At 38.0% G+C, this 22,621-nt stretch overlaps 2 protein-coding genes across 8 annotated transcripts in view; both read right to left on the bottom strand.

Moving 5' to 3' along the window:
* The window catches only part of LOC139968862 (solute carrier family 15 member 4-like), a 29,157-nt gene extending 27,793 nt beyond the window's left edge, over positions 1–1,364 (bottom strand). The window contains exon 1 of one of the 2 annotated variants that reach the window (XM_071973439.1): positions 1,172–1,364. The gene's annotated coding sequence lies outside the window, so the exon portion shown is untranslated. Of the gene's footprint in view, positions 1–808; positions 1,150–1,171 lie in introns of those variants that run through there. The other variant, XM_071973441.1, reaches the window with a different exon arrangement.
* A 5,833-nt stretch (positions 1,365–7,197) lies between these two features.
* Positions 7,198–22,621, bottom strand: part of LOC139968875 (A disintegrin and metalloproteinase with thrombospondin motifs 3-like) — an 84,698-nt gene continuing 69,274 nt past the window's right edge. For 5 of the 6 annotated variants that reach the window (XM_071973474.1, XM_071973476.1, XM_071973473.1 and 2 more), the window contains 9 exons: positions 21,959–22,085; positions 21,250–21,288; positions 16,665–16,745; positions 15,930–16,090; positions 14,979–15,243; positions 14,063–14,210; positions 13,187–13,421; positions 11,979–12,120; positions 7,198–10,625 (listed from right to left, as the gene is read on the bottom strand). In XM_071973474.1, the coding sequence (XP_071829575.1) occupies positions 10,372–10,625; positions 11,979–12,120; positions 13,187–13,421; positions 14,063–14,210; positions 14,979–15,243; positions 15,930–16,090; positions 16,665–16,745; positions 21,250–21,288; positions 21,959–22,085 (1,452 nt within the window). In that variant the 3' untranslated portion in view covers positions 7,198–10,371. The remainder of the gene's footprint in view (positions 10,626–11,978; positions 12,121–13,186; positions 13,422–14,062; positions 14,211–14,978; positions 15,244–15,929; positions 16,091–16,664; positions 16,746–21,249; positions 21,289–21,958; positions 22,086–22,621) is intronic. The other variant, XM_071973478.1, reaches the window with a different exon arrangement.

The raw sequence follows: 22,621 nt of genomic DNA, 5'->3' as shown, positions 1-22,621 counted from the left end.
TACACTTTTGATACAAAGGTTTAAGTTTTAGGGAAGCCGTTTACCCCTTGATACCTGAATCTTTGTCTGAGAAGAGTTCAATATGCTTCTTTAGAAGCTCACAAAACTCTTGTGGATGATTAGGTTGGGGAGTGGGAAGAACAGACCAAATTAGCAGTATTAGGTTTGCTACAGGCAGAAATAGCATTCTTCTTGTGAGTCCACATTGAAGACCACAGAGCCACACCCTATAATGTCCCTGATTACCTATGTCTAGTTTCTTCCACATCAGGGTTACCTAATTCAATCTACACATTTTACTTGGAATTACTTTCAAGTCCCTGATTAATTTAAGTTATAATGTAAGTCAAGTCACCTTGACTTGAAGAGTCTCTAAAATGCAACTCTTAACACTATGTATGTGGGGGATAATTGTGAAGACACTGAGTTTAGGGCAGCAAAATGAGGACTTGGGCTGTTAAAGGTAGTCTGTATAGGTCCCAAATTATAGCACGCTATAATTGGTCGAAGTTTTCAAAACGACTTTCCTGAAGGTCTTAATTACTCTCTTAATTGTTCTCAGACATTCTAAATGAATACACAAGATGACTCAGAAGTGTCTCAGTGAGGTAAATTTCATGCAGATTGGTAATAAATAGTTTAACAATTTTGACCAACGGTGGCCATATTTGATTATCTGGCATACCTGTTTCTGGTTTAGATGAGTCATTTTGTGACTTTTTTCTTTTTATAATCAGTTGTTGACAATCAACAGTGCAGCTTTTCCAATCTAGTGGTAGATTTAACTTAGGCCTTGGCCTACTCTTACTTTGAACTTTCTGCTGGTATAGTTTCCAAATTTCCTGATGTGAATACGTCCTTATGGCAATTTCGTAACGTATGTGAGCATTTCTTCCAATTCGCTGAGATTTTGACCAAAAAGCGAGATCACTGGAAATGTACGTAGCTGAATGAAGACCTAGATGCGTTATACTGCATATAGGCCTAGGCGTAAGCAGAAGTTACAGTTTACACTACTGTAACTAATTGGCAAGGCCAACTTGTAATCGGATAAATAAGGCTCGTTCAAAATGAGTATACATTTCTAAATAATAAGGATGTGGTGCTGTAACCTTGCTGTAAAGCATACTATTACACTATAGCACCGCCAAGGCCTAACGTTTTGAATTACCTGTAATATGATGCTTCATGAATCGTAGCAGTTTTTTGCGTAGTGACTGTACTGGTTATGTGCTCAGCGACGTCTTCACAGCTTAGTAGGTGGTACGTAGAAAAGTTGAACTTTTGAAGCACGTGATGATATCATTAGATTATTTTTCAATACGGGGATTCCCCAAAAGAGGTCTCCATTGCAATACACTTCCCATAGGATCCATGTCCTTACGTGCACCGTGGTTTGGAATGTTCAAATCATAGACCTACCACATAGTTGTGGAAACTCTTCCCTCCGTGCGAATATTAGTAAGCTTTTTGATTCATTATTAGTTTTTTTATAATTGATCTTAATCTATGTATTCATCTATAGATACATGTATCATTTTTTTAAATGTGATATAGGCTAATTGTTCTCAAATAACAACGGTAAAGCCAAGGCTGGTGATGAAGTTACGATATTGACCTATCACCGATGAAGTGTTTCGTTGGAATGATATGTTTCAATAATATAATAAGCTGGTTTCTTTTTTTCATATAGGCTACAACCAACGGCGTTGGTTATATGAAAATATAAACCAGCACGGTCACTCAGTTCGTAGGAGTGTAAAGGGCAGTGTGTTGTGTGCTTAGCAGGGGCGGATCCAGGGGGGCCGACCCGGCCCCGGTCCCCCCTTTTTGGAAATCAGTTGCGTTTTTTTTTTTAATGTGGGAGTACTTCAAATTCCTAATAGGCATAACTTGGTGAAAGAAAAGCCTAATATATATCCAGCTGCTCTTCCCTGAAACGCGATCGTTTTTATTCCAAATTTGAAACTAAGGCAATTATCAGGCCTACGCGACATCACGTATTAATTAGATACGGCTCAGTACTATAGTGCTGACTATTACTGTCAGGGAAATCAATGCACAGTTAGCAAGTATATCATAATTATCTGAATGAAAGGGGGTGTAGGCGGTTTCACACTATCTAACGCAACGTAGTCGCCAAGAACCTGAAGTATTTTTAAGGGAGGGCCCGAGGAACATGAACTTATAGCACGCTCCTCGTGGTGAAACATAATTGCACCTATTAGGTGAATTGAGTGTACTGTTAATAGTAGGAGAGACTAGTGTAGGTTCTTATGACCAACTAGACCGGTTTCTGCTCTCAAACTTTATAGGAGGAGCTTCATCAGTAGTAGCCTTCGAATATTTTATATTCGGCCTGGGCGTCTCGTTCTCAACATGCATCTATTTTCTGTGCACGAGTTTTTATGGACTCATAGTGCAGCTATAAGAGCATCTAAAAGAGCTTCGTGTGAACCTTGAGAGTCAGCTGATTCTTCGTTAGTATGAAACCTTGAGTTAACAAGTAAATCTTTGAGATTTTGGGCCCTTTTGTAAGCTAGAATCGGTTCTTTTGGAAACAGTTTGGATAATTCCGCGTGCAGGGGCGTAGCGAGCGGGGGGTGTGGAGGTGTCACACACCCCAATAATTTGGTCGCTGTCGGCAAATTTTGGGTCTGTCGGCGAAACGGGAGAAAAGGTGAAGAAAGAAGGAAAGCTGAATAGAGAAAAGGAGAACGGGAGCTTCTTTATCGGTTATTTCGATTTTCCAGTTCTTCTGATAAACTCATTCACCAATCCAATCACCCGACGCCTGCAAGTTATAAACCTCTCGGCAAATAACTGATAATGTCACGGCCGTCAGTATAGCTACTGTAGCCAGGCTCAGCTAGACGAGTGCCAGAATCGCCGGCAACTCGGTGAAAGAAATGGAATTAAAGGCTTCCGTATAGGCCGCAGCCCATGAGTCGTGCTGTCGTGTGACAACGTGTTGTTATTATCCTCTGTTCAGAATGACGTCATCGCAGATGTCATTCGTTCTCCGTGGAAACGGCTCACGAATTGTACACAATTTTTAACGTTTCTCGCTTGTATATCAATGAATGTTGTTATTTCTCATTACCGGAAAGTTTTCTGAACATTTTCATCACGAAGTTTCACTATTTCAACCATTGGTGAAAGAGAAAACACAGTTCGATAATTGGTCCCAATTAATTCTTCTTCTGCCGACTGCCATAAAAATAATATCGAAATGGAAATTCTTCGGTGCCAAATTGGACTTAAAATATGCACCAGATTGCATCTAAAAACGTTTAAAAACTAAAAATTTTCCAAAGACTTCCCCTTAGACCCCTCCCCCATTTCAGTCACCACTTCCAGATCCGTCGGCAAATCAAATCTCCCACATCCCCCCAACAAAAAAACCTTCGCTACGCCCCTGTCCTTGCGAGATTAAGTGTCAATGTTTCAAAAGTACACTTTTTCAAATGTGTGGTTTTGATATGGGGTGTATAGGTAAGCTTGAACACCATTGGTGGTTCCTTTTGTTTAGGTTTTGTAGTGAGGTATTGCCCACGGTTTTCAAATTTTATGCCTTTCGTGGCTGAGGCAATTTCCTCTTTCTTATAGTTACGGAGTAACAGTTTCTCTGTGAACGCATTCTTTTTCTGTTAAAAAACAGTCTCATTGTTACATAGACGTGCGTATCGTAAGACTTCCCGTTTAATGAAGCCATTAAAAGTGGCAAGTGGGTGTGCAGAGTTTCTGTCGAGGTATTGGAAGGTTTCCGTGGGTTTGGTGTAGACTTTGGTGTCTAATAACCCATTGGTTTCAAACCTTGGACCTTTGAAGATTTTCAAGTCTAGGTATGTCACCTCGGTGTGTAATATTTCTACCGTAAACTTTAAGAAGCGGTGAATTTCATTCAACCTGTTTACTAGTTGTTCAAGTTCCTGAGGTGAACCGTCGTAAAGCAATAGAATTTCATCCCTATATAGCGGAGCCATTTTAAGATTTTATTATCTGGCGGTAAAATCTGGTTTTCCAGTCTATGCATGACGATATCACAGATTTCCGGAGAGGCTTGGCTACCGCCATGGCGCAACCGATCTTTTGTAGATAGAATTGGTTATTGAACTCGAAACAGTTTCTTGTTAAAAATAAGTTCAATCAGTTTGCGCAAGGATATGGAAGATATTTTATTTATTCCATATTCGCATTTTTCCCGCCTTTTCATAGACTTCTTGACATATATCTAATGCCTCCTCTTGGGGAGTATTGGTATACATGGCGACGACATCGAGTGTAGCAAGTACTGCTGCTTTTGGTAACGGGGTGGCTTCCACAATTTTCAGAATGTGATTTGTTTCTTTCACATAGGTGCTCTGTTTTAATACAATAGGAAGCAAGAAATAGTCCACAAATTCCGATCTTTTTCGGTCGGTGATCCGTTTCCGCTTATTATCGGGCCCTCCCTTAAAAATATTTCAGGTTCTTGGCGACTACGTTGCGTTAGATAGTGTAAAACCGCCTACACCCCCCTTTCATTAATAAGTATATCATAATTATCTCATTGAATATATCTTGTTTTATGTTTTTTCTTGGGTTGAATCTGGTGTCATAATTTTCGCGCAAAAGAAAAAAAAAACGAATCGACGCAATAATAGTGTATCCATTGTACATGCACTGTTGAACGTTGTTAAATATGTGTCTATCGAGAAAAAATATGTGCACAAAAAAAGCGTGTCTGCAACGTTTCTGGTTTTTCTAGTTTTTGGCGAAATGTTTCACCATTTTGCATCTAAGCACTCACAATTAACCAAAAATTTCCAAGGGGGAGGGGGACAACCCCTCCCCCTAGACCCCTCCCCCAGGGCGCAGATCACTAAAGTGCTACCATCGGGATGTCGGCCCCCCTCCCTTTCTCAAAATCCTGGATCCGCCCCTGCTTAGCATGTCACAACGTTGTATATACATCTACAAATAGTATGCCGTATTTGGTAAAAGCAGACTCAAACAAAGCGGGTGTGTGGAGATGCCTCAACGCCCCCCATCCCCCAATCTTGAAAAAAAAAATTAACAGTCGGACATTGTGTGAACTTGTGACAAAGAAAGGAAATTACGTAATTACATTATTCTATATTCGTAGTTAAATAGATACTTAGGCAGATAACATTAATATTGTCAAAGTTAGGTGAAATTCCTGAATATTAAGCTTTTTTACCCAATTTCGTTCGCCTTATATCAATAGTCCTTTAATCCTGCCAATTAAAGCGCCTTTGGATGGGGGATGGGGGGCGGTCGTGTATTCTCCGTATCTACATCGTATCCAATGCATACTACTTTAACTACATCCGTATGTCCCTGTGTGCTAGTGAGAGAGCGAGATTTATCAATTTATTACTGCAGAAAAAGTTAGCGTGATTAACATCGACAGAATCAACTAATTAATGTGATGCACTTAATGCATGTACGTGATCTATGGTAAAGTCTGATACCGTTAAGTTTTCAAATAAGCTAATTACGTCAAATGAGACGCCGGTTACTTGGTGAAAAAGGCAAGGGGGTGGGGGCGACAACCGTAGTACTCTTCCATGACTGTGCCAAAAATTCCTTTGTGCTGAACAAGTTTCATTCTCTTCCCGCCCCTCAGTTTCGCACGACACTGTTACCACTGAGCCGTGTAATATACTGGCACATAACTGGAAACATTATAGATTTATTCGGAGCACAAAAACATGACAATGAGACGCCGGTTATATGCTGACATACTGACGTAATACGATAGTGTGCTAACAAAATGTAGAAACTTCTCAAATTTAATTTGATTTCAAAATTTTAATTATGTATTTGAAGAGTAAATGTAAAGTTACGCGATCCTCCTCGTAAGCTTCCCGTCCCAACAACTGAAACCGCAAAATACTTTCTTTTGCAGAATATCGAAACAAGAAATACTTTAACCGTGAATTAGTAGTTGCAAAACTAGGTCTTTGATATTTTAACATTACGACTTGTAAATTCTCGAATTGGTCAGATACTCAAAAATACACCCGACTGATTAAGGTAGAGACCTGAATCTTTATCGGAGGACCAGCTTAGAGTGAAGTATTTTATGATAAGGGGGGGGGGGCTTGGTCTGCCGTGGGGTCATTGAATGCTACCCCAGTCTGCGGAGGAGGGGGTAGGAGTCCTATCCACCAGAAAAAAATAAAATTAATAAGCCAAATAGTGCATTCTGTTGCACCTGTAGTAGTGGTCCAATTCTTCTCAGATTGAAGGCAAAATATCCCCGACTGAACCATTTTCCTTAGACTAACGATATGAGCTGGGGCCATGCCTCCTCCGTGCGCCCCTTTGCGCACGACACTTACCAAGCTGAGTAACCTATACTGACACATAACTGGAAGATATATCCGGAGTACAACAATCTGACAACACATGATCTGACAGTACATAAAACTTTCGTGTCTTCTATATATTTCTTTCAGTGAAAATATGTCCAATTTTCAACTTTGCTAGTCCCTTTCTATAAATGATGGCGCTAGGTTAAAACTCAATATCAGTCTGTATTGAAATACTTACGTACATTCAATATTAGGATATCAGGCTGCACACATGTTGTTCATAAGGGAAGTGTTTCGACCCTCTTTCCAAAGGCAAGGATTCACGCACGCCATCTAGACGCTTTTGTTCTATATTTGACAGACCCTCTTCGCATCCTCCGGGCTCTTTTGCGACATCAAGGGAGAAAAGTCACGAGATCCTAGGCCACAAGCAGTGCCAAACCACCACCGGAGCGTTATAAACTCTGGTGTGCATTGAAACCTAGCACGATTTACCTGAAACCAACCAATTTGTTGTTTGCATTACTTTGGGCCTTTTATAGGGTCAAAGAAAGAGAGTACATTTTAAATCCTCAAGCACAGAAAGAAAATTCCTGTAAAGCTTGCTATACTAGTGCAACTGATACTTTCCAAGAAACAGCTCCAAGGTGGGGCCTGGACGGGAACACCAAATTACTTGATCAACTCTCAACCCAGTGTCTTACATCAAGACTGCTATAGCCAGGTGATTATGACAGTGTCCCATGCAAACAATCTCTAATTAGGTCTATGATATTAAATTTCCCCATGTATTTCAACATCAATGTACTGTATCAATTCTAACTGAATCACAAAATTATAAACTGCAAATCAATTAACATTGACAGAATTAATATTCATAAGTTTCTCCATGTATTTCAACATCAACGTACTGACTGTATCAATTCTAATTATATCACAAAATTATAAACTGCATATCAATTAACATTGACAGAATTAATATATATGAGTATCTCCATGTATTTCAACATTAATGTACTGTATCAATTCTAACTGAATCACAAAATTATAAACAGCATATCAATAAACATTGACAGAATTAATAGTATCTCCATGTATTTCAACATTAATGTATCAATTCTAACTGAATCACAAAATTATAAACTGCAAATCAATAAACATTGACAGAATTAATATTCATGAGTATTTCCATGTATTTCAACATCAACGTACTGACTGTATCAATTCTAATTGAATCACAAAATTATAAACTGCATATCAATAAACATTGACAGAGTTAATATTCATGAGTATCTCCATGTATTTCAACATCAACGTACTGACTGTATCAATTCTAATTGAATCACAAAATTATAAACTACAAATCGATTAACATTTGACAGAATTAATATTCATAAGTTTCTCCATGTATTTCAACATAACGTACTGACTGTATCAATTCTAATTAATATTCATGAGTATCTCCATTATTTCAACATCAATGTACTGTATCAATTCTAATTGAATCACAAAATTATAAACTGTAAGTCAATTAACATTGACAGAATTAATATTCATAAGTATCTCCATGTATTTCAACATCAATGTACTGTATCAATTCTAATTGAATCACAAAATTATAAACTGCATATCAATTAACATTGACAGAATTAATATTCATGAGTATCTCCATGTATTTCAACATCAATGTACTGTATCAATTCTCACTGAATCACAAAATTATAAACTGCAAATCAATTAACATTGACAGAATTAATATTCATAAGTATCTCCATGTATTTCAACATCAATGTACTGTATCAATTCTAATTGAATCACAAAATATAAACAGCATATCAATTAACATTGACAGAATTAATAAATATGAGTATCTCCATGTATTTCAACATTAATGTACTGTATCAATTGTAACTGAATCACAAAATTATAAACTGCAAATCAATAAACATTGACAGAATTAATATTCATGAGTATCTCCATGAATTTCAACATCATGGTACTGTATCAATTCTAATTGAATCACAAAATTATAAACTGCATATCAATTAACAATGACAGAATAAATATTCATGAGTATCTCCTTCAATTTGTATTTCAACATTATTTTACTGTGTAAGGGTCTCACTGAATCACAACATTAAAAACTGCAAATCAATTAACACTGACCAAAAACTGAACATTCCTAGTACCTCCATGTATTTCAACATCAATGTATTGTATCAATTCTAATCGAATCTCAAAATTATTACTACTGCATATCAATTAACGTTGACCCAAAGACCTACCGTAAATTAATGTTTCCATGTTTCCATTTTGACATCATTATTCTGTACCAACCATACATTTATCAATTAACAACTATATGTGTTTATAGGAAATGTGAAGCAACTATTTACATTTATTTTATAATATATATCAAACCCCTAAAAGAAGGAGGGAAAAAAAGGGAAAAAAAGAGTAAAACATCTGAGGCAGCAGATACACACGGTGAAATTCTTCAATATTTTCAGATAATACTAAAATTTATCCATTGCTTTTTTATTTCTTAAAAAAAAAAAATTCATCGCAATTCGAAGAAGTATTATTTTTGACTAATTACAAATTCAGCAAATATTCATTATCAACATATAGATGGAGAAAATATCACAAAACAAAAAACATAATCATAACAATTTTGAGTCAAACTGCAGAGGTAACTACACCAAATCACAGAAACATATTAACCAAAATTTCAGTTAAGATAAAAATTTTTTTTAAAAAATCAGTAAAAATGATTTGATAAACTTGAATTCCAAGCAATGAAACTGATACATCAAGTTTTGTTCCATTGTTAAATACAAAATGTTAACATGACAGGAATAATGCTACCTAACCTATAAATATAGACTGATATTGGGAGTGCCAGTGATGTATGTATGTTTTTAGATCCTCCGGCAAGCAGGAACTCGCCAAGAAGCCATCATTGGCTTATCAAAGCCGCAAGCTGACCAAAGTCAGTCTCTTAGATTCATATTTTAACGTCCATGATTATGAATTGTCAACAAGTCTGTAACTGGACGACAAACATTAATCTTGGAGTGACTCGAACTCGGGACCTTATGATTGAAAGGCACCGGCGTTAACCACTGAGCTAACACTCCCTAAGTGATAACTTCTTTCTCTTATCCATTGTCAATCAAGTTGACACCCAGTATAAATAAATACATGGCTTTGGTACCTGGTGTTGTTTTAAAGACCTCTGGTACTTTTTCATAAAAATATCCAACATGACACCCTCTTTTTCCAATTCTCCAGATAATACCACAAAAGAAACTATTAATACAAAGACATAGAGGGTGTGTGTGCACATGTTTTATTTGGTGGATGGGGGGGGGAGGGGGCAGGGATAGGGAAAGGAGAAAACTTAAACTAGCTACAACAACTTTATCGAGAAAACAGCCATTTTTTTTTGAGAATTAAATACACAAATGTTGGAACTTTTGTATATAAAACAGCCAACATATATACTCCAAACACATAGAGTGAAAAATACTTATATATATATATAGATATATATATATATTGATAAATATACCACAAATTGTGCTCTTAAATTGTGATAACAAAAAGTGTATAAAAGGCCATGAAAATGTCTTCGTTTATTACAAAATTTTCTTTCCTTCAACAGATAACCTTGACATTTATTTACAACATTTCACATGCTAACTCACAGCTCAAAAAGAGGGAAAATGCATATAGTTTTGAGTATTTGTCCATCAGCATGATCTGTACTTTAGTGACGATCCTAAGCGGAAACCTTCCGTCCACCTGTTTCTGGATTCCGCAGAGGGAAAACGCAACAACCCGTGCAGGTGCATTGTCTCTTTGAGGGGAGAATATAGCCCACTACATATATCGAAAGGATTATTTTCTGAACATTCTTTCACTAGGCATTTTACCGATACTATTGCCAACAGTTCAGGAAGTTTAACCCTCTGGATACCAGAAGGAGCAAAGCAGCATTTCCTCTCTTTGAGGCAAGCGGTTCATCGGTTTCAGTGTTTTTTCTTTAATTATGCTCTTCCACACCTTGGGCCGGCACCTCTTGGACGACGGGCATCGAGGAAGGTGTGATTGGTGATTCTCTGTTAGCAGCGTTCCCCCTTCCCCGACGACCTTTCGTAGCCTTGGCTGCTTCGACTATTGCTTGCTGCTCCTCACAGGTGGCGCAGCAGAAATCATCGTATCCTGGAACCCCACAAAACTTCTTGTAGTTCTTGGGTTTGCAGACGCTCCCTGAATTTGGAACGCAGCCAACTCCTTCTACAATGAAGTGGAAGAGAGGATGAACAATCTGTTAGTGTCAAAAATGCTTTGTCCAAAATTACCTGCAATATACTTCATCCATATTTTGTTTTTTGCATGATGATGATGATGACAAATGTTCCAATGTTCAAGCTTTGCTCCCCAACTGTAAAAAGACATTTAATGTTATGGTTTAGTCAAGAGTGTAGGAAACCAACAAAAGCTTATTTGAAAGGTGACCTATCTATGTAATGTTCATGGATGAACACTGTGCTGATATCAAGCCTGCTCTATATTTGATGGTTACTCATAGAATTAGGAGGCAGCCACGCAACCGTGGCAACATCCCAATCGAGGGCCTGCATTGACACACATCATCGTGTCTCCATGCATATGTAGGCTGTGGCAACGGTATTGTTTGTAACTCATATTAACAAAGGTGATAGCAAATACCAACTGAAGATGCATATATCAAGTCAAGTATGTTGAGCTCCTCTGGTCTGAATTAGGGAAATATATGTGGTCTAAAGTGTTGTTTGATCTTTCATAAGGCAGACCAACTGTAAATGAAATCTTCATCAAAGGCGGTTTATACCAGCTATTTTCATTTTCTTTCAACAATTACAGTAGACGTTATATTTCTTTAATTCTGCAACAATTCACTTCATTTGCTGGAATATATCAAAGTCCCGGTGTCATTTTCAAGTAATAAGGAAAAAAGTCGAAAAAATTTACGTATTTTCGCTTTTGAATGTAAATTAGGGATTGAAAAGGGTGTGAGTGACTTTTTTTCTTTCTTCGGATGAAAGCTATATTAAACTTTTGGCTCAATTCATATTTTGATATGGTGAAAGCTGTCAGAATAGCATAATGAATATATTGTTTAATCCAGTATGATTCCATCTCTACACCAACGGTAAGAATGAAAGCCAAAGTTGACTGCCTTCTGGCTGAAACACAATCAACACTCACCGGTTGAGAGTGAAAATGAGTCCCCCCTCCATCTCCCCTTGTTCCCCCCCACCCCATCACTCCTCTTCTCACAGCTCTCTTCCACCCTTTTTTTCTCCACACCTTTCTGTCTTTGTCCTTCAGTAATATTCCCTACCCCGTTCCCTTAATCCTCTCTTTGTCCCTCCACTGTTTATCTCCTACCTCTCCTCTTCCCCTGTTGCTTTCTTCTCTCCATCCCTTGTCTACTAATCCCCTTACATCTATCTCTTTGTGTTCACCTTGCTCATTAACCTTTTGTCCCTTCTGTTACTGTTACTTGTCACTTAGCCTCTGAAGTAGATCCTGCTAGGATCGAAATGTCAGGCCAACTTACTTTTACACAAAATGAAGGAGATCAAGTAAAAGTGTTATATTTACCTACTACTGGACAAGCAGGTATATCACAAGTTCTTCTTGCAACAGGTTTACTATAGTAACATTTAAACTGAGGTTCCTGGCCTTTGGGTCTTTGACATTTGACCGATCTGGTCTGAGTCCCCTCGCCACAGGTAGCCGAACACTGCAAAACAGAGAAGTAAAAAATTGAAATAAAAAGTTAAGTCTTTGGCGAAAGAAACTTCCACAATATGACTGCGTAAAATCAAGGGTGTTCTTGGATGGGCTGGTTTCAGATGAGTTTCCCTACAGATAAGTTCAGTAAATTGGTATTTTTAGAAGAATTTTGCAAGCCTGGTTGTACAAAGCCAACAGAAGCTCATTTAAAACCTATCCATGAGACTATCATGGAGTATCACTGGTTTACATCAGATGACCATTTCCTGGGTCCTGGAAAGCCGCTTAACGTCCGCATCTCACAGACAAAAGATTGTACCTTAGCCAGTGGCAGAGCTAGGGGTATTGGTCAGAGGGGGCAAGAATGGTCTGTAGGGGCGCTTTCGACACTATAAAGCAGAGCGCCACCACAGGTTGGCACAGAGCGTACAGAAAATTTTTGAGTGAAGATACTCCCTAGATCGCCGGAAATGACCCTTTCCGTGCCTTGCTGTCCCCATACAGTCAGGGGGGGGGCATCTCCCCAATCTGGTTTCTGGTGAGATTTTGAACGGGGGAACCTAATCGATTAGCTGGACACTCACTCTTAATTGACCCTACACTGCATATGCCTTCACCATAAATTAAACTTTACCGTAATTAAGAAAGCTAGGACCTGCAAATAGTGCTTGAAATTATCGTTACTATACCAGACTACAGGTTGTGTTCAGGCATCGTATCGTGAAGTGATATATTAGATGGCAGGGAATCGAATATCCAGTACAAAACTGCTATTCGATATGTTGCAAATTGGACCCCATTCATTGCTACACATTGCAAATATGTACAGCAGTTTTTGGTAAGGCCACTGATGTAAACTATTATTCAGTCGCTTTGTTAGAGAGAAAGTTGATCCAGTCTGTAAAACTGCCGCATAAACTTTGAACACTAAATTATTCAACTTTGAAAGAAAATTCAGTGTGACTGCTTGGCTGTGTCATTTCAATTTTTTTTTTTTTACACCTTCATAGACAGTTTAAGTGACCCATGGAGGCAGTGTACTTTGTATAGGCTGCATGTGGAGAGAGACATACCTCGCCCCATTTTCCAGTCTTCCATTCAGCTGGACAGGGCCTACCCTGACAATCGGTGATGTCTGCGGGTTTATCCTCTTCGTGGCAGAACCCTACCGCTACTTCACTCTCTGGCTCAAACAGCGTACCGTCGTCGTTATACCGAAACTGGTAGCACGAGATGGTCCTGGACTTGGTCCCGGCTACCCCGCATGTAATGGAACAAGGGCTCCAGTTCGAAGTTCTCCACTCGTGCCTGAATCAAGAAAAGGAAAGAAAGGCCAAAAGAAATTTAGGCACGTAGGTAATTAAAAAATAGATTCTATGGAAGTCAGCACCAGAATTCTGGTAACAAGTGAATCTTCATTTGAAGAGGTGCGGTTATCGAAGTTTAGCAGTTTACGTCGCTGTTGATAAAATTGAGGGATATCTCAAAGTAAAAGCTTCCTTCTTTGAAAGTTTGATCTTCACCACTTTCATTCAAATAATGATTAAAATTACAAAACTCCTGAATCTTTGCTGTTTGCCCTTTAGCATGTGAAGGCTCCTGATATGAGAGAAGTGTTTTTCACGACAAAACTTGTGGTATCTAATTCACTGATTACTTTCTAATTTACTTCTGCTAGGCGGTAAAAATCGTAGGCGGATGTCTTCATTTCTTCATGGAATGAAGGTTATAATGAGAGAGTAATTAGTACGGTAGAATAACGTTAGTGCAGCGTAGTGTGATGTAATTAATCAGAAATGCTTCAAACTGATACTCTTAGCACAGAGCACCACGACATGATCCACCCTTCTAACCACCCAAACTACTTTGGTCAAACTCGATTCATTGACATGGAAACAGAAGGAATTTATATCGTATTACGTCGTTAATAAATTGACGATTCCACTTACCGTGGGGGCGGTAGTTCGGGCAAGCACTCCTCTTCGTTGCACTCTTTACTGATGGCTAGCTCGTCGTAATTGCTCTGAAGGCATCGACGTGCGTGAACGGTCTGGTTGTCGCGTTGCCTCCGGCATTGGTACTGATAGTAAGATATACCTGTATCATGGTTGAGACAAAAAGCAGTAGAAAGTCAACGCCCTCAAGATTGTTAAGCTTCAAGTTGAGAAAGTCTCTTTCAACAATTGGTTGATTACTATTAAGAGCCGATACATACTAAGTTAACATGGACACTGGTCATGACAGTGCTGACGTTGTAGAAGCTAAATAATACTTCAAAGACATCAAAATGTCAGAGGGCAAAGTGGTGTGGGGGGGGTTAGGGCAAGGGGAGGGGTATGTGGGTCACCAAATTTCACAACACACAGCTAATTAGACTGGCTTGCAATCGTATACCCATCATGGTGGTTATGTACTTGTCAGAGAGAGGGAGACTGAAGCAAATCCAACCATCATCGTTATCTCCTCTGGCAAAGATGCCTGCAGTGATGGACAACTCTGCAAAGCACCAAGGAACCACCTCTTGTGCCTAATGTTTTGGTTGTGATTTATGGATTACTTTGTATTCTACGATTCCATCTGCTGACATTATATCTGCGGTTACATCATGCCTCCGCGTAGGATGAAAACCGCTAGAGTATCCCGCCGTTCGGCCATGGTGACTGACGTACAGGTGTATAAATGCATTCAGCCATCCCCAATAATAACTTGTTACCAATGACCCTACTTAAACCCACTTCCTTGTTGGAGCGTCATTTCAGAAGCTGAGCTTGATGTAACTGGATCATGAAATCAATTAATCTCCGCATCGAGTCAGTATGAATCGACACAGACCAATCTGATTCGGAACATTAACGCACTACGAACCTCCTCCACATGTCTCTGTGCACTCGGTCCAGCCTGTGGCCTCCCAAACCAAGCCCTCCGGTGTTTCTGGATACTCAGGTGTCTCGGCAATTTCCTCTGTGATGGGATGATCCAAAACTGGCTCGTTGGATGATCCGACAACTGGCACATTGGATGATCCGACGATAACTGGCCCATTTGATGATCTGACTTGAACTGAGACATCTTTGTTTTCGTAGTAACTCCACCTCACGTGAACCAGGGATATTTGACCAGAGACATAAACCTGAAAGTAAAGTTATTGCTCTGTGAGGAGTAGTTTCAATGTTACTGAAACAAAACCTTAACATCAGACAACAAAGGACATCTAAATGGTGACATATGGAACTTTGACGGCAAACCTGAAAATATAATTTTTGGTCAGCTTTGTGAGAAGTCGTTTCAAACTTACCTCAACCTACAGTAATATGGACGGGGGACGTCTAAATGATGACAAATAACCCAGGAAAATAAAGTTACAAAGTTATGTTACAAAGTCAACATTCTGGAGACAGCAGTTTTTATTTTCTTACATTAACTGAACTTAAAATGTACAAGGGTAATGAACAGTGATGTAAACCTGAGAGTAAACTTGAGTTTGAAGTCCATAAAAAAAACAAGAAAAACCCTGCATGTTTTAGGTACAGAATTTAGGTGCAGGTGTAAATTTGAACATGGGTTGACCTCTTCCAGACTGAAGCAGACTTATAAGACGGCCTAATTTAATTTCCCGTAACGTTGTGAGTTAGTCAGTCATTCTAAAATAGATTTCTAACGCTCGATATCGGAGATAAAGTGGGCTTTGGGAAAGAGGGTGACCTAATTGAAATTTATTGCGATGAATTCTTTGCGATAATTTGTGTCGTGTTTTGTGTGTTATTCTTCAAATGAGCAAACTTTTATCTAACGGTAGAGGAATCTTTGCACACTCACTCTCAGCTGCAGGGCTACAGGCAGCGGTCCTGCCGTGACCAGCGTCTCTGGGCCATCTGGTCGGTAGACGAACCTGGCACCTCCGTGGATGAAATCGTGGGCCTTGGATTGCTTCCTATTGCCGTTCAAAATGTACTGGCCGTTTGCAGTTTCCTTCAAAGCTACAAATAAGAAAGAAAGTAACATTGTTTAAGATGAGTTCACTGCCAAGGGTCAATTGCTCGATCGACTGGGCCCTATAGGGCTGTGAACTTGGTGAAATGAAGCAGTTATATATTATCCATACCATACGCAGTATCCAGCTCAGTGTGAGCAAACATAAATGCTATTAAAGACTAATTAAGGCTAAAAAAAGTGAATTCTGCTTATAGTTTGAAAGCGAAGATCTGAATTTCATGATTTTTTAGAGAGACTGAACAGACGATTTGTTTCTATATACAAATGAGTATACATTCAAAAGAAGGAGAAAGCAGTTCATATTTTTTTTCTTCCTTTTCTTCATGAGAATTTCAGTTTGGAGTGGGGATGGGTAGCAAGGGGGGATTAGGGTCAACTTATGGACTAATCATTAGAGGTAATATTAACAAACTGATTCTGTTCATATTTTTTTCTTCCTTTCTTCATGAGAATTTCAGTTTGGAGTGGGGATCAGAAGGGAGGGGGATTAGGGTCAAATTATGGATTAATGGACTAATCGTTAGAGGTAATATTAACAAACTGATTCTGTAAATTTACCAATGTAATAGGGGCTCTCCTTCACCTCTTCAATCTTGATGTTTGTGGCTCCTTCTGGAATCTTGACAATTTTGATGTATTCTATAGAAAAATGAAGTATTAAATATGAAAAAACAGCGACGAAAAAGGAAGGCAACCGTATGTAGCCTATTGAGTAATATGAAGCCACATAGCGATCGCGTAAAACTCCCATCTGAAGATTTTGTTTAAAAAGATGGAATATGAGAAAACAGTTCATATTGCTACATGTATACTTCATGTCGATATCTAATGCCGGTAATCTGACCTAGTTTCGAATGAGGTGTAACAGAAGTGTTAGACACCACCATCAATCCCAGAAAATACACACACACACGGTTGCTACCGTCGGTAATTAGATACAGCGTTGGACATCTCAGGTCCAGCTAAAGATAGCAAGGTATCAGGTTTAATTACTGTCTGCATTTTGTAGCGACACGAACAAAACGACACTTGCAAGCAACAGAAAGTTAACTTTTTCAGATGGCAGCACACGGTTTGGGGTGAGTCTTCAATGCCTTTAATCAAATTTGTTAGCTAATCTGACATTAAGTATAAACCTCTGACTCAATATACTCATCTAAAAGATGCCGGAAAATTTGATAAAAAGTATCAGTCAGTATCCAGCACACTCTTATGAATAAGTAACAAGGCAAAATGTTGGAAAGAAAATGTACTACAAAAAAATGAATGATAAAAGTGAACAAAGTTAAAGGAAATTAGAACTGGAACAGACATCTACTATTCCAGTATATTTCATGCTCAAACTGTATAACCAAATGAGTGACATCCCAAAAGCGAATATCAGTGAGAATTTTTGAAGTGGTGCTCAGTTGGTACCTGAGATGTCATGAAAGAAAGAAAAAATTTTTGTTTTTGGTAGAGAACAGGAGGTAGTCATCTCGGATGAAAAGTACGCATCTCGATGCAAAACGTAGACAAAATGAGATGGGGATCAAAATATAGGTAACGTTAGAATACCCGGACTGCAGCTATTTAGTTCCCATCCAAAATCATCTCACAGACAAAGGCCTTCAAATGAACTAATTAACTGTAAGATGGCTCCCTAACCATTGGGCTAAATAACCAAAGTGAAAAAAACTTTAAACACCAAATATGAGGGTGGTCGTTTGAAGGTTAGCAACTCTTGTGTGATTAAACACAGCGCCTTCTGGTTGCTGTGAGATTAATTCATAAGCTTTGCATCAAACTTTAAGAAAGTTTGTATCCTCACAATAAAACCATGATTGTCAATAGTAATTTAAAAAAAAAAAAATTAAAAATTATAAAGGGGACTTTCCTTTGAGTTATAAGATCTATCTCTACCACTACTTTTGTGTCAAACCGTGATAAAAAATTTTCAAAGTATTCAAGTTCTCTTAAAACATTAAGTTTATAATAATTTTGTGTGGAGTGAAATGATCACTGTACACACTATATCATATACAAAGCAGTATTTTCACGTCAAGTCTGGCAACTGTACATGTGCAATGTGAATTTTTTGTAATTCAGATGCAGTCGTTCAATCTGTTCCTTTAACTACATGCATAGTTTGCAAAGGTTATTGCACAACTGTATCACATTCAATATATAATATCTAAAAATATAATATAATATCTACACGAGCCAATTGGCTAGATTCATGAAGCAGCTTCATAAATATTTAATATACTCTTGTTAATAATAATGCAGATATTTTAGTTCAGGAAACTATATTGATGATGCTCAATCACAAGAAAGGGGGTGGGGGAAGGGGGTGAGGAGGGTGAGGAGAGGAGGATGGTCAGTTAGGTATCAGTATAGGGGGAGGGACCACAGCAATCTGGGGTCACCAAATTTTCAGCTATGTAAATATTCTATCACGATCATTACATCTCGTTTAAAACTGCATATTTTTTTATATTTTTTATTTTATTATTGTCATCTTTTATGAGGGTAGTCCTACTCAGTGCAGAAGCACTGCTTTCCATAGGAGACCTCAATATTTGAGTCGAGATTAGATTGATTACCATGATCATGCAAAGATATGTGAAGGGCAGGTAAACATAAATGCTCTATTCACAAAATAGGAACATCATAGATAGTGGAAATGATTAGTGATATCAAACATTCGTAATATCTTTAAACTTATATTCAATTATAAACACTGTATATATGTTAAAAAAAATGACCGCCTCATGGTGTCTGTGAATAAACTACTTCTCTGGATGGTAATAAATATTTGATTTAGCTCATGAACGTGATGGATTGGGATGACTTGAGGCCCAACATAATTTTTGTTGTTGCCTATTTCAAGTTGCGTATCCTTGATTTACCTTGTTTTATGAGTCCTGTATCAACATAACTTTCTGGCTAAAGATGCCCTTCAACTAAATGAATTTGAAATTTGATAAACAATAGCATCCTAACAACTGAGCAGAAAATAGTTGATGAAAAGATCAAATATTAAGGCCTTTTCATATCAATAAAGTTTGTTAAATAGGGCTTTCCAAAAGTTAATATATTTATATAAAAAAGTAACATTCAATTCTCTGGATCTTGAATATTATTACAAATTTGTTCATAGGGGATTTTTAGATTATACATCAAATGTAGTTCTTAATGTTCAGTACTCCGAAACAGTGCAATTTGCTTGTAAGCTCAACCATGTTCTGGACAGAATAGAATGTAACAAATTTATAAATTGGTTTGGCTGGCCGTCTCAAGCGTATCCGAACTAAATCTCTGGCTATTACCCACCCATAACCAAACTGGATTTGGGATAAACATCCTAAGCCCTTTGCAACGAGAGCTTGAGGAACAGGAGAAGGCAAATTAAAGTTAAAGTTTATAGGGTATGTGTTAAACCAGATTTTTATTGCTGTTATTAATAAATAAATAATTTACAAATTTGACATTTAAAATTAAAGGACTGATTGGAAAAGTTTATAAATCGGATAAATATGGAGATTTTGCATATTATTAAAGTTTGTTCATAGGGAATTTCAACGTTATAGTTTCAAAAATATCATTTTCTTTCATGTTCTGTAGTCAAGAATGGTGTTATCAGCTGGCAATTACAAAACGTTTTTGAGAGGATAGAATGTAACAAATTTAAAATTTGGCTTGGCTGACATAATATCTAAACTTAACGAAAATGAAATTTGGGATAAAGTAATGTAAATAACGTTACATATGGGAAAAGTTAAATATATAAGAGGGAAACAAATTAAAGGAGGTTGAAGATTACATTTAGGTCAGGTATATCATTAGTTCTGTCAACAGAGTATGTCAAAACTAGTAAAAAATAGCCAAAGTGTTTAGAATCCTCTACAACTACTCACAAAAATTATTTAGCACAGTTATTTACAAAGGGTTAAATTATAGGGAACAATTCAAATCAAAGAAAATTATTTTTTTAATTTTTTTCAGCAGCTGAATAAATTGTGTAATTTTACTATATCTGATATATCTTTATTCATCAAACATTATATATAATTTTTTTTTTAAAAACTGCCAATTTTAGGTATGAGACAAGAATAAGATTTCTAGCAGGTCCATATGGGAAACTATTCTCAAGTTTGCTTGTAGTTTTTTGGAAAAAGCCCTCACCTCTGAATCCTTGAAGAGACTAGTCATTATTGTAGTCTTTGATTAGATACTACTATATTTACTAACAATACTTGCAAACACACTAACAAATGAAAATACATTTCATTTATTTCATAAGTTCAAGGTTATATCATGTGGTAGACCCTCTGCACCATCAAAATGTTAACTTTCTGCTCTGCAGATGACCAGACAAAAGACGAACAGACTTATAGCAAGTCCATTTGATGTGATGACTAAACAAAGAGCTTGCAGCAAATGTCTATATGAAGAGAACGATGAGAGAACGGACTACGAGGATGTAGGGAGTATATGTTGCATGTAAAAATGACTTGGAACAAGTCGAAAAAGGATCATGGGTACCATAGTATAGAGTATAATGAATAGAAGATGCGCCTGCATCTACAGCCCTGGTATTCAAAGTGGTGAGCATGACCCTTTATAGGGTCGCCAGAAGTTTCTGGAGGGCCGCCAAGAATTTTTGGAACAATGAAGAAATTGCAGATATTTTATCAAGAAAAAAAGAGAGTGGAAACCATTTGGACAAAAATTGCTTCAAAAGTTGCAAAAATAATATACCATCAACTTTAAAAGCATCCATAATCACAGTTTCTTTCAAAACAAGAGGAAACCTCCTCCCTGTTGACTACTTCCAGTATTTTGTTCTCTTTGTAAAGAGCTTCAGAGCAATGTGTCGACTGATGAGAGCGCTATATCAATTTGGTATTACTATTATTATTATTCCCAAGGATAACAACATCTACTGCTGCAAGGAGGGTCACCAAGACGATGACATTGACAATTGGGGTAAAAACACAAGTTGAATACCAGGGATACTACAGTAGAAAACTGTTTAGCACTGCAACGGTCTAGATATATAGAAGTCAAGCAGTAATGTTAGTAATAGTAGTGGTGGTGGTGGTAGTAGTAGTAGAGCTAGGGGTTGGGGTGAAGGTTGCTAACCCATACACTCACTCACTTCTCTCTGTGTTTGGTATTGTGCCCAGTTTCTTATACTCTGTGAGCAAGAAAAGTAAGACGATTAAAACCTAAAGCCATCTCACGATCCCAGGATGGTACACGCAGAATGGGTACCAGTGTTCCAACGAGTCGTGACTCCAGCCGTGGAATTTTCCAAAAGGTTGGTGACTCAAACAGGTTTGTGAAGTACCCCCTCATCCCCGTAGAGTGTGACTCAGATAAGGAAAGTCACTGGGAGTGAGCTGACTTGACCATAAAGGCAGTGACTATAGACTCACCCTTAAAACAATGGCATGACTCACACGGATCTGATAGAGACTAAATACACCTATAACAAACCTACCTTGGTTTCAATTTTGATGAATCTATCTCTACCTTCATGAAACAAATGTGGGTGAACATAAATTTTAAGTGCCACATCTTTGCCATGTGAACTCAAGTAAACTTACCTACTCAAAATGAGAAAATTATAAGTCAAATCCCACTCCACTGTTACATGCTTTTTTTATATTTATTTTCTGAAAGGGACCGGGGAAGGGATAGGGGCTCATACCTGAAATGGTGAGGAATTAAAATTTCCTTGAAAACCACAGCCACTACTTGATCTCACTCATAACTTTGGTGCGTTTCATGGGGTCTGAGGTGTTGGCAGCGTAAAAATACCCAGAATGCATCTCTTGATTTACGAGAAGCAACTGTTTACTCACGTTTGGCCTGTTTTGGCATCTTCTTCTTGGCTCCTTGAACCCTTTGACAGCGAGTCATGTTGCTCGGACAAACTCCGCAGTTATCGCTCAAGGTAGTCGACTCCAAATCTTTATCGCAGCCGATTTTCTGCGAAAATGAAAGGGACATGGATAGTGTTTGGTCGTGAACGTTTGCCGATGCAGAAGTTACTTCTCTCGAGTCTGAATTCTTGCATGGCATTCTTTTGGTTAAACTTTCACTATATTATGAAAGTCATCCTTTCACCTTCTTAACAGACCCCCTGGGAAAAGAGGCTTGGTTTCAGAAGGTTTCAGATCACATTGTTTGTAAGGATTTTAACAATGCAGTTATACTGTTCAAAACACCTTTACACTGCTTAAACGATACTAACCGTTCACCAAAAACTGGTTATGAAAGGTAAACTAAACATGATCATTGTACTTTTGTGTCAACAATTTTATGAAAGAGACAACCTTCATGTTCTAGAAGGTACATCAACATGTTTTCTGTGGAATAACCCCTCACCCCCCCCCCCCCCCCCCAAAAAAAAGAGACCATCAGTTTAGCGAGCAATCTACCAGGAATTTCCTTAAGGTCTGTCAAATGGGCATATCCGGTTTCATTGATTTACCACAAATCCATCATGACACCTTTTTGGCTTC

The sequence above is a fragment of the Apostichopus japonicus genome, chromosome 6 (genome assembly GCF_037975245.1).
Source record: "Apostichopus japonicus isolate 1M-3 chromosome 6, ASM3797524v1, whole genome shotgun sequence".
NCBI lineage: Eukaryota > Metazoa > Echinodermata > Holothuroidea > Aspidochirotida > Stichopodidae > Apostichopus > Apostichopus japonicus.
Note: the sequence above shows the minus strand (reverse complement) of the source record. Positions and strands in the feature narration are given on the sequence as shown.